The sequence below is a fragment of the Equus quagga genome, chromosome 1, assembly GCF_021613505.1.
Source record: "Equus quagga isolate Etosha38 chromosome 1, UCLA_HA_Equagga_1.0, whole genome shotgun sequence".
NCBI classification, from domain to species: Eukaryota; Metazoa; Chordata; class Mammalia; order Perissodactyla; family Equidae; genus Equus; species Equus quagga.
Genome location: NC_060267.1, coordinates 114071478 through 114084019, shown reverse-complemented (window position 1 = coordinate 114084019; position 12542 = coordinate 114071478). Strand labels below are relative to the sequence as shown.

The window sequence follows — 12542 nt, the reverse complement described above, 5'->3', positions numbered from 1 at the left end:
AGTATACTTTTATGTGGGAAAATTATAGTGAAAAACAAGAGAAGGATAAAAACAGAGTTCAGGATTCTAGTTACCTCTAGTAGAATGGGGAGGGAATAGCATCTACACCAGCCAGAAAGATAATGGTGATGTTACATTTTTGTGTAATCATTGGTGGGTAAAAGTCTTAGTTGTATTTCTTTCATTTTTTATTCTTTACTTTTATTTTGTAAATACTGTTTTTATATACACAAAATTAGTAAGGATGTAGCATACTGACTTGTCTGAATTAGATGTACTGGATTATTAAATAAGATATGATAGCATAGTAATGGACAGAGCAGCGACATGTAAGCTTGGAAATCGGTCACAGGAGTTTGGATTTGACATGACTTTTAATAGGAAATGCTCATGAATTCTGGATCAGAAAGTATTACCGTGAAAATTGTGGTTGGGAATAATAAAACGACATTATCTATCTGTCTGTTTGTCTATTTATCTATGTGAAATAAGTTAACTGAAATAAGATATGAGAGAGAGAGTGAGAGAGAGAGAGATTAAAAACCTGTTGTAGCAGACAAGGCGTTAGAATGATCCCCAATCTGCCTTCTAGTGGTTGCTATGGAGACACAAAAGAAAAGGTGGTAGCTAGACCTATTGCAGAGAAGGAAGCGGCACAATTTAGTAGAGGATTCTGCAATTAAAGGATTTAAAAAAATATTTTCTCTTGTTATCGAAGCAGACTAAGTGAAGACATGAACAATATAAGGTAAATTCTGGCCAGAATCTGCTAGTATTGTAGCTAAGAGATAAGAGCTGGATCTGAGCTGTGTGGTGGCTAACTGTTTCATTTTTCTGCTGCTGTAGGAAAGAGAAAAATAAATTAGGTTTCTTATGCATCATTTCCAGTCTCTCCGGAAGTTACTTCATAATATAACAGCTTTCTGTAATCATTTATATTTTGAATAGGACCACCACCCTGGTTCTTAGGAGTTTGTACATCAGAGATCATTTAAAGCTTCATACAACCTTGACCAATTGATTCTTCTCTCAAGCTGTAGAGAATTGATTTTTCTTTTATATTGATGGAAACTTTGTGATTCAAGTTTTGGAGTTTATATCTCTCATTTCTTAAAGTTTTCATTAGACTAATCTTAAAGGCTTTAGCCACTTAAGTTTCTGCATGAGTACAGTAGCTGAAAATCTATGATTATTACTCCCTACAAACAGAAACCTTTATACACAATGTTCAGTTTTCTGCTTTCAACAATTTTATAGTTGAGTTTTCTAGGGAGAGAAAGAGTGAAAGGAAAGAGAAACAAACAATCAAACACAGCATACTGTTTTCAAACACAGGAAAAATTGTTTAACTAAATGGATTTCTAAGATGTGGCATGGAGAGTTAGTGAATTATTCAACAAATCTTAAGTTCCCTTGATGTGCCAGCTACTTTCTAGTAGTTTGAGATAGGGCAGTGAACAAAACAAAGACGCTCCTTACTTAGATCCTGTGGATGTGGTGAGTGGATCTGGGAGAAGGTAAGCTGCTTTCTAGCCTTCATTATGACAACAGTCAGTAGTGTTGAAATGATGATATAAATAATTCCATTTTGGCTACTCAATACTACCCATCCTTCAGGGCAGAGATTATTCTTCTCCACCTAGCATTCCCAGTCTATCTCAGCCTGTACCGATTTTTCTTTTCTCTGATTTTTTAGACAATTTTTTGAGGTATTATTTATACATTGTAAATTTTGCCTATAGTAAGTGCACAATCAGTGACTTTTTCATAAAATATTCAGTATAGCCATCATCATAACCCAATATAACATTTCTGTCATCCCCAAAAGATTCCTTGTACCCATTTGTAGATACTCTCTCTTCCCACTTCCAGCCCCAGGCAATCACTAATCTACTTTCTGCCTCTGTAAATTTATTTTCTGAATTATTTCCTATAAATGGAATCATACAATATATGATCTTTTCCATCTAGCTTCTTCCACTTAGCATGTTTTTGTGGTTTATTCACATTGTAGCATATATCAGTAGTTCATTCCTGTTTATTGTTGAATAATATTCCATTATGTGGATATACTACATTTTGTTTACCCATTCGCCAGTTGATGGCCATTTGGATTATTTCCAATTTTGTGCTATTCCAAATAGTTCTGTTAGGAATATCCACTTGTAAATTCTCTGGAGTTTTAAAGGGATTTAGTCATATTCTGTTTAGGAGAGTCTTTTGATTGTTGTATGTATCAATTCGCATCCTTAAAAATGAGAAAGATGTCATGCTATCCTATTTTTCCTCTACTCTATTGTCTTGTAGATACCACATAAATGCATATTATCAATGATTGATTTATTGCCTCATAGGTTGAGGAATAAAAGAATGAATAAAAATAAAAATGCAATTTCCACACACTATTGAAGTACCTTAGAAATGGCAGACTTAGGGATAAAAATCCTCTATATACTCTTAACGACAACCAATTGGAATTACTAGTCTGCTGGGTTTCTACATTTGTATAGCTTCCTCAGATTCCTGAAGACAATTTCCTTAAAACATACACCAAATCTTTACTACTCTGATTTGGGTGGGATAGCATAGCAAAAGCAGGGTCCAGTAGTATATGCTAATTTCTTCTGCTGACATATGCAAACCAACCAAAGAAGATCAGTTTATTCAGTTGAGAGTGCAACTTTGAGTTTTAAAGGTTTAATTAAGGCTGAGGATTTTGCTCTCATCTGTCAGAGTATGTGAATGACTAGAATGAAATGGGCTGATTTGGGCATCCTTGCTTAGTGTGAATTCATTATGAGCTCATGGACTGAAAGGCAATGTTATTTCTCTGTTGTCCTAAGTGGATTAATGGAGTACTCTACAGGAAATGGGAATCAATTAAATCTCTTTACAGACGGAAACGAGTTAGGGGTGATACAGCATGTGAGCTCAGTAGCATGCATTCATGATAATGATGCCAGACTGTAAGCAATTTGCCAAGTACATTCAAGGGAAATGTAAGGCGCTTTAAAGCTCACCAGGCCAGTCCTGTAAACAGAGCGAGAAGTCAAAACAGATAAAGCTCTTTGACATAGGAAGGTTAACCTAATGAAGAGGGGAGGGGGAAATAATTCATTAAACAAATGATAGGTTCTACACGAAATACATAATATTTCTTCCTCTCTGACCCCGTGCCTACCTCCTCTTGAAAAAGTTAATTCCAAATATTTGCATAAAATTAGAGTTGTTTTGATATAGTTGTTAGAATAGAGGCTACAGGGAAAATCACAAACAGCAGTAGAAGAAAACTCTGTCCTTTTGCCCATCTCATCTCTGTACCATGTGGCTGGATGTATCATGCCAAGTGAAAATATTTGAATAATAGCCAATATATAGTGAGTGATGGTTAAGTGCCTGGCACTATTTTAATTGATTTATATGAAATGGTTTATTTAAACTTTGACACAAATCAATGAATTAGGTGTTATTACAGTTTCCATTTTATGAAAGAGGAAACTGAAGCCGTTAAGTAATAGATGCAGGTCACATAGTAGGTGATGAAGCCAGGATTTAGCCCCAAGCGGCTGGCTCCAGAGATCACATGTATAACTATACAGTGTTGCCTATGCTTTGATCATTCAGGTAACATCATCTAGATGAGCTGAAAGGCAGATGAGCTGAAACGCATTGTACTTCTCTGTCAAAAATGCCTTGTCAGTAGAGTATGAGACTCAGTAGAGTATCAGATAGGTAGGGGAACATAGGGAGACTTGATTTTATTCCTTGAGTGCCAGAGAATGATAATCTGTAGAGTTACATAACTTGGTAGTCGTTATGTTGTCAGTACATTTTTTATTGAAGTGGTTAGTGAGCATGATCTATATTTATTTAAATTACCCTGATGCCATTTCCTTATTAGTCTTCGCTATTAAGCTTGTTGGTGTGCTGGGATTATACAGCTTACATTTTATAGTATCCCTTCCCTTAAGAAGCTTCTAACCCAGTGAGACTTTTGAGGAGCCCGGAGAGATAAGTTCAAAGGATTCTAGGATGCCAGAGAAAAGTAAAAGGGGCACAGAAAGATAAAGATATCAGTCTGAAGCTACATAGCCAGTTGGTTATTTTTAGGTTCTGGGCTACAACTCAGTTAATCCTATAGATAAAAAATCTTTTCTCAGAAGTCTTCTATATTTCAAATATGACGACATTATTTTTTCAGTATATTAGATTGAAAGAATTGAGATGATGTGTTTCAGAACTCATTGCCAACACCTCAAGTTGTAGAGCTCCTGAAGATTTGAGATTTGTAGGTTTGCTGTGTGTTGATAGTTCCAGTAAGAAGGCTGGTGTGCAGCCAACTTGTCTCTAGGGAAGTTTTTTCATGCTGGATTCCAACTGGGGAAGTTTTCAGGAGCCTATACCCTTGGAGTTGTTCCCGGAAATTTATCTGCTACCCTGAAAAATAATTGTGGAAGCCTGTTGGAGAATAGTAAAGAGATGGCTGCTGTGATATGCTTTATTTCCTGAGGCAGATGGACTGGTAGTGACATTATATAGAAAGGAAATTGGCTTCATCTAGACTTGGTTATGGTGGGATTTCCAAACATTCTTAAAGTCCTGCTTGAGTAGATGCTGATGTACAGGTAAGATTCTGATCCCTTTACAGAGAGGTTATTCCATGGTCAAGCCTAGTCTCATTGAAACACAATTAAGCTGTTTTTGGTGTTGATGGGGTACTCATTTGAAATAAGTTGGCCAGCTAAAGCAGTGTAGTTGCCTCAAAAATGAAAAATGCTTGTTTACAGTTTACTTTTAAGCATATTGTGTCTGTCCAAACTCAACAATGCTAATGTTTATCACCAGAGAAACACAATTATGAAAAGTCATTGGTTGAAGTTATTTTTAAGTGGAGTCATTTCTTTGTTCGGATTAAGGAAGACTTCATGCCTGCTGTTGAGTTACAGTAATTAAATTTCACATTTACCTGTGGATGTTAAAATGTTCATTTTCTAGCATGGCATCAGACTCACTAAATAGTTTCAAAGTCAAAGAGTAAGGCCTAAAAAAATCTGACAAATTAATGTCCTTCGCAATATCTATTCTCAGACATTAAATTATTAAATATATAAATATTCTTCCCTATTTCCAGATATTAATTTCATCTTTGGTTAAAAGCTGTTCCAAAGATTTATGGCAGTGATAAAGGGTTTGGTAGACCTATAAATTTAATTTTTTAAATTATTGATGGCTTAGAAGCCAGTTGAATTACATATTTACATTTTCAGAATTAGAATTTTATAGTCTAGATTTAATTAATGCAGGATGGTAGTGCTTCACTGGCAATGTTATCTGTTTGAATCGTTAGATTTTTCTGAATGCTCTGAGAGGGCAGCTCTGCAATGCGAACTTTATACATCTTATTAGTAGCTGCTTTACGATAGAGCTCATCCGGGGAACTATGTATTTATATTGGACACTGTAAAGTTTGTTTGTTATAGAACAGGATTGCATGCTGTTTCTATTTTCTCATCTGTTTCCCTTCTTGTGTTGGCCCTTGTATCTGAGTGTAAACAGATACATTAACCACTCAACAACACTGTTAACTTCAATGCCTATGAACACTGGGCTTTAGTTATAATAAGTTACACTAAACAAGTGATTTGAATTTGGAGTTTTGGGTACATAATGGTTTTGTAAGTTACTGCACTTTACTTGGATAAGGTATACTTTCTACAAAATGACTTGCATAATAACTTGCTCTCAGTCAAAGCTAAGGCTTTCTCAAATAGATGACATTGATATTTTATCTACAAGATCTTAACGTAGTGAATGTACTAAACATGTTTTCCTGCCTTTTGATGGAAATTTCAAGCTGCCTAGAGCAAAAGCATGATTCCAAGACAGTTGCCATCTCAAATGTGTTTCCAGACTTGCGGGGGAAATCTCCAGGAATGAAAAGACCAAAAGGGGATCCACTGAGGACTGTCACATGACTGAATGTGTACAGAGCACTGAAGCCTGCCTTGTGAACTTGCGAAGGCACTATAATAACCATGCTGTCCCCTGCAATGTTAAGCCTTCAAAGGTCCTTGAATTTAAACAAAAAGCAATTCATTGTAACCAGCTGGTACATTGATAAGAGAAAGGGCAGCAAATTCTCTCAACCACAAAGGAATTGGAGTGGGGATTGAGGGGCGAGGAAACAAATATATAGGAAATTCACAAAGCTGCTCAAGAAGAAATTTTACAATAAATGAGTATATCTTTAGATTTCTAAGAATAATGATAATCTTTTGTGAACCACAGTTTAAGAATGAAATGCAGATATGGAATAACCCCTAATAAATTCCATCAAGTCAGGAATATTGTAAATACCTTTTTAATGGTCTTCTCTTCCATAAGAGCCTGTGTGATTCTATAATGCAAATTCCCCGAACAAAGTTGAAAGATACCAATGTAATGTTCAGGCAGAGTACATTTCGAATATTCTTAAAACTATTTTATAAATAATTTCATGAAAATATCCAATATTACTGCTGGATTTCAAATTCTGCACAATTCCAACTTTTATTACCATTGTAACTGAGTTGCTCTTTTAGGAAACTGAATCCAGCACGGGAAAGAAACAATACCTTGAAATATCGCGCAGTCTCCTCTCCTACATCAGTTCCATTTCATTTGCAATTTCAGTGGGCCGGCCCCATGACCAAGTGGTTAAAGTTCCATGCCCTCTGCTTCGGAGGCTCGGGTTCACGGTTCGGATCTTGGGCATGGACCTACTCCACTCATCAGTCATGCTATGGAGGCACCCCACGTACAAAGTGGAGGAAGATCAGCACAGATGTTATCTCAGGGCTAATCTTCCTCAAGCAAAGAAAAAAAAAGAAGAACAAGATTGAAACAGATTATAGCTCAGGGTGAATCTTCCTCACCCCCCGCCCCCCGCCAAAGGAAAAAAGAAAATACCTTACAATTTTATTTACTGGGAGTGATTTCAATGTGGATGGCTCTCTTCACAATTTCAAGTGTTCATGTTTGGCTTTTTGTATACATACCATTTTCCCCACATGGGCTTTGAATTTTTTTATTTAGGTTGGTTAATGCTCTGAATGGAATATTTGCCAATCCCATTCAACGGCTTCACAATAAAACAAGAGACAGAGAAATGTCTCTGCCTAAAAACAAATCACAGTGTTTGGAGAACAAAGATTTCACATCTATCAAAACTTCAAATGAACAAATCCTGTGACTCAGGGCTTACCTCTCTGCATAGAAATATGCACAAGCATATTGTTCCCTTATTGATGTCACATAGCGAAAATATTTGTTGTCCACATTACAAAATGCAGAAGTATTTTTAAAGTTATGTAAGGATGGACTCCAGATTCTTACCAGTATTTACCTGTGTAGGGGAGATAAGGGAACCAAGATTTGGGGTGTTGAATTTATTAAAATGCTCTGATTTTTAAAAAGAGGAATGCATTAAGATATTACTTATGACAATAAAAGTTAATTTTAAAATAACGTCTTAAAATGATTTTTATACCAGATGTTCCAAAATTCCCCAAAGAAAAAATTGAGCCTCTGGAAGTGGAGGAGGGGGATGCAATTGTCCTCCCGTGCAACCCTCCCAAAGGCCTCCCACCTTTACACATTTACTGGATGAATATTGGTAAGTAACATTCGCTTCCATCAATAGCGGGACATTTTAATTTCCTGCATCATGTCAGATAGCATACTAAAACCAAAGATAAAAAATTAATACAAGGTTATCAATGTGGAATCAAATAGATTTTAAAAATTAAATCCATCAATAGTCTCCTCTAAGTCCTGAATATATACTTAAGCGTGTACATGAAAACCCTAGAAAATCACTAAATATATCTCTTGATTTTATCATATCTGAAAAGAGTAGAGGCTATTGATATGATAAAGTATGTCCATGAAGAAAATACTTTCTATAATCCAAACAGCTCACTTACCTTTGAGATATTTTGCATGTTAAACTTGAGGATGGCTTGTGTATGTGTTGCTATCTTTATATTTCTATTTTAATAATGTTCCACCCGCTACACACAGTGACCCACAGAGAAATTAGTATTAAGCTTTGTGTTTAATTTGCTAAAAATTTTTACTAACTCTCAAGTTGAAATTCCAGCTTCTTGTAAAGCCCACTTCTGGCATGTTCCTTAATAGTGCTCCCTAAATATTTTCTCATTGTGGCTCAGACAGAAAAATGATAATATTTGTACAGTACTCAGAAGCAAGAAAAAGAAGCTATTCTTGGCTGCAGCCAAATGTTCCAGACTCCATTTACCCTAGAACTTTCCAGGCTGCATCCAGAAAAGAGAGATTAATATATCATATACAACTTTTGGGGAGATATGTTTTAAAGAAATACGATTGTAAGAAAATAAAAGTAATAATTAGGCCGTTATTTGAATTGGACCAATTTTCAAATAAGCCAGTACACACCCATTGAGCAGAAGTAGAGTCCTAGATAGTAAAGAGAGCTAGAATACACAGACTGGTTGTCCACCAGTAGACTTGTTTGGTTGATGGTGAAAAGCTTTCTCCCAGGAGTTTTGTTGTTGTTTGTTTTTTACTTCTTGCACACTCATTGCTCCTACAGTAAGACCAAACTTGAGAAGAACAGGAAGAACAGACATGAAAAATAAAATAAAATGAAATAATATAAAAGAAATGAAAATGAAAAAGGGAGATGAGGCACAATAAGAAACAACTACCCCTTTTAATGACAAGATATTTCTTTCCAGAATTAGAACACATTGAACAAGATGAAAGAGTATACATGAGCCAAAAGGGAGATTTGTACTTCGCAAATGTGGAAGAAAAAGACAGTCGAAATGATTACTGTTGCTTTGCTGCATTTCCAAGATTAAGGACTATTGTGCAGAAAATGCCAATGAAACTAACAGTTAACAGTTGTAAGTCCAAATAATTTATTGTTTCATCACGAATGCTGAATACAAATGTGTCTATAATTTCATTCTGGCCAAAGCCAGTTAGAGCTGGGTTGGTATTCTCCACCATTGTTTAGTTCAACTCTAGAGAATTCATTCAGATGAAAGAGACATCTGCAGCTACAGATCTACAGTAGCTCTGTCTCTCACAGCCAGAAAATCAAATCTCAATTCACAGTACAAATGTATTTCATTTGACGTCTGCAGGATCTAGTCATTTTCGGTGGGTGAAATACACAAAAAAATTCCAGAGTTTTCTAAGCAGATCTCAGGCTTTGATTCACTGTGATCTTGGATAAATCAGCAGGCTGAAAATGTGGGAGAAAATAACAGTCAAAAGCAAAAAGACACAACATTACAATTTTTATCACACCATGCGTTTTTGTCCTCAAATTGGCACAGTTGTTTGAATTGCTTCTCTTCCCTACTTGATTCTGCAGACGCCAGTCTGGGTTCCCAAATGTGAAAAAGTCGTTAGTGGGAGAAAGAACCATAAGTTTCAAAGGGCAGAGATAATCCCCAACAGTTCATTGACTGAATAATTGGCTCTCCTAGAGTCAAAAGTTGGCATTACCATTCCATTGTCTAATTTGGTTTGTGATTTTTTTTCATTGTTATGTGTAGCTACACCATGCCAGGGCTTCACTATAGCATCCTTTCAGCAGCCTCAATTCTCTTTAATGGAGCTATAATTTGTATCCTCTCCACCTGGAATTATCTGTGGTAGTTCCAAATTAAGCTCATTATAATTATTTTTTCAACTGTATCCCCAAAGATGATGTTCTAGTGAAGCATGGTTATACCTCATTTGTAATTTTCCTAAGAGAAAAATATGACTTTCATTCTTTATTGGTATTAGCATCTACCATTATGTTTGTGAGTTTTTTTCTTCCATTTTTTTTTATTTCAGTAAAGCATGTTAATGACTCCAGTTCATCCACAGAAATTGGTTCCAAGGGTAAGTTGATCACATATAGAGTGTTGGCATTTATTTTCACCATTAGTAGCTCATTGTCATCTCAGAATTTGAATTTTTTCTTTAATACCTTCATGAGTTTATTAAAATACTATTATTTTGGTTAAGGAAAACCCCTTAGCATATAGGGTTACATTGCCTCCCTCCCTCTTAAACATATGCAAAATGAGTGATATTTATAAATAGATAACTATATAATGTAACTTTATATTTATATATGATATAATTAACATATATAATAGACACACATATATGTAATATATACCTATATATCTTTACTGAAGTAATTATTTTGGGTTTTCCAAAATGTCTCTGATGGTTGGTAAACATTTTGGATGATAGTTGTTACACAAAGAAAGGAAAAAGAAATGGTTGTGTGTCAACAGAAGTTGAGAAAGCACTGGGCTTAAGAAAGTTAAAATTTTTTCTTGTAAGTTTCTCAGAATACTTAATATGCAGTTGTCCGTTTTGACTCTCTGAGAAAAAAATATAGTTTGCAGCATTTTCCAAACTCATCTGTTATGAAATCTTTTAAATTTTTTCCCATAGAACATCCACCAGAGCTAGTATTCTGTGGAAGATGGCTGAGTAAACCTGAATGATATAATAGGCTGTTTCTCTGTAGTGAGAAGAATCATTTACATGAGTGCAACAAATATCCCTTCTATCATTGGGACCAATGACCTATCTTAGATATCTAATACACTCACAACATCACAGGACTGGATGGCAACTCCTCTTGGTGCACCCTCAGTTTGAAGGTGGACTGATTAAGCATACGTCCTCAACATTATTTTGAGGTCAATAGCTCAAACATATATATTGTATCTTCACAGCACTCAATAAACGTCATTGCGCATAGTGCATGTTCAAAAATTACCTTTCAATAAATGAACACTTGTAAGGAAGCTATAGCAAGGGATACTCTGCTACTTGCATCCTTTCATTCCCCTACTCTTATAACAGAATGTCAGCTGTTTACTCTTTTCATATCATGTCCAATCACATTGACATTGGATGCAGAAAACAATTTTGTGAACATTTGGAAATGAAATCAGAATGTGCATTGAAAATGAAAGTCTCCTAATTTGCCCTTGTGTTTGAAAAGTATTCTTAAAAACACAAGAAATGGGACATTTCCATATGCAGTTAGTGGCTGTGCTTGCTGATCATCCCCTACAAGAGTGATTATCTTTGAGGGGCTGAGACTTTAAGTAGAGTCACCTGAAGAGCTTGATAAGTTCGTAGATGGTTGATGTCCACCAGAGGCTTCCTGAATCAGAATTTCTGGGTTCAGGGCCCAGGAAGCTGTATTGTAAAAAGAATATTATCAAATATTTAGGCATATTAAATTAAATAAAAGTACACAGCCATCAAACATGACCAGGTATGACTAAAGGATAGAATATAAAATCATAGGCTATCAATTAACTTAGGGGCTTTCATCAAGAAATTAATTATCTTGAACCATGTTTGAGCTTCTGAATTTGAAGATGTGGTTTAAATCATAACCTTCATAAAACTTGGTGCTACCCTTAGTTAATGAATCTGAGGGACAATCCATGCTTCATGGCAAGAGGGGAGTCTATTTAAATGGAAATGTATTAAAATGTGTGAAGTGTGTGTGTGTATATATAAATACATACATATACACAGATATATATATATATATAAATATACACATACTCATAGATACATATGTTTAAGTATGTTTTAAGAGAGATTTAGTGCCAAAGAATTTTAACTCTTTTAGTTTGAAAAAATATGAGTTTTTGTGTTCTGTTTTATAGCAAATTCAATCAAGCAAAGAAAGCCCAGACTGCTGTTGCCTCCTCCTCAGAGTGGCGGTGAATCTTCACTTATCATCCTCAAAGGAGAAACCCTACTGCTTGAGTGTTTTGCCGAAGGCCTGTGAGTAACTTGACCCCTGTGCCTGACTTTGTCCAGCCAGTTCTATAAAGAATAAGGTGTAACATAAGCATGTGCTTGCAGACACGTTTTAAAATGATTTCTTAAAAAAAATATCCTGTTACTACATTTCTGGAGGAAGCAATTTGCACTTCACTCTACAGATTTCAGGCTGTGACTGAGACTGATGTATAATTAGATCGCTCTGTCAATTTGTGGTAGTGTGAATGGAGGTGACAATGACAACATTCTCCTTAGCTGAGTCAATAGGGGGATGCTATCCTTAGAGCATGAGGTTGTTAGTAGTCAGCCTTTTGCTATTGGTGCCGGGTTTTTATGTCTCTGATGCTTGTCCCACTCCTGCTTGTTATGCTATGAGCTCTGCTCCTTTTTCAGGTTCCAAGGAGCTCTATTTATCTATTATTTCACCCTGCTGCCTTTGCACACAAGGAGGTCCAGACCATGTAATTTAAGAGAATTTCCCATCAAAATATAATTAACTGAACTTTTTCACATCTGAAAAAGCAATGCACATTTCCACATCCTCCAAAGAAACCCTAAGGAAACTTCACTTGGTCACCTCTTAAAATTGCTACATTTATTGAATAACTCTCATAAGTCTATGTAAACAAGAACCATTTTATTTAATACTTGGTCATACAAGTTTGCCTTTTTCCTACCCCCATCCCTCC

General features: G+C 35.6%; 1 protein-coding gene across 5 annotated transcripts in view; it reads left to right on the top strand.

Annotated features, from left to right (window-relative positions):
- The window catches only part of CHL1 (cell adhesion molecule L1 like), a 214199-nt gene that overhangs the window by 141866 nt on the left and 59791 nt on the right, over window positions 1-12542 (top strand). For 4 of the 5 annotated variants that reach the window (XM_046668608.1, XM_046668592.1, XM_046668619.1 and 1 more), the window contains 4 exons: window positions 7532-7654; window positions 8760-8930; window positions 9877-9924; window positions 11733-11853. In XM_046668608.1, coding sequence (XP_046524564.1) covers window positions 7532-7654; window positions 8760-8930; window positions 9877-9924; window positions 11733-11853 — 463 coding nt within the window. The remainder of the gene's footprint in view (window positions 1-7531; window positions 7655-8759; window positions 8931-9876; window positions 9925-11732; window positions 11854-12542) is intronic. The other variant, XM_046668627.1, reaches the window with a different exon arrangement.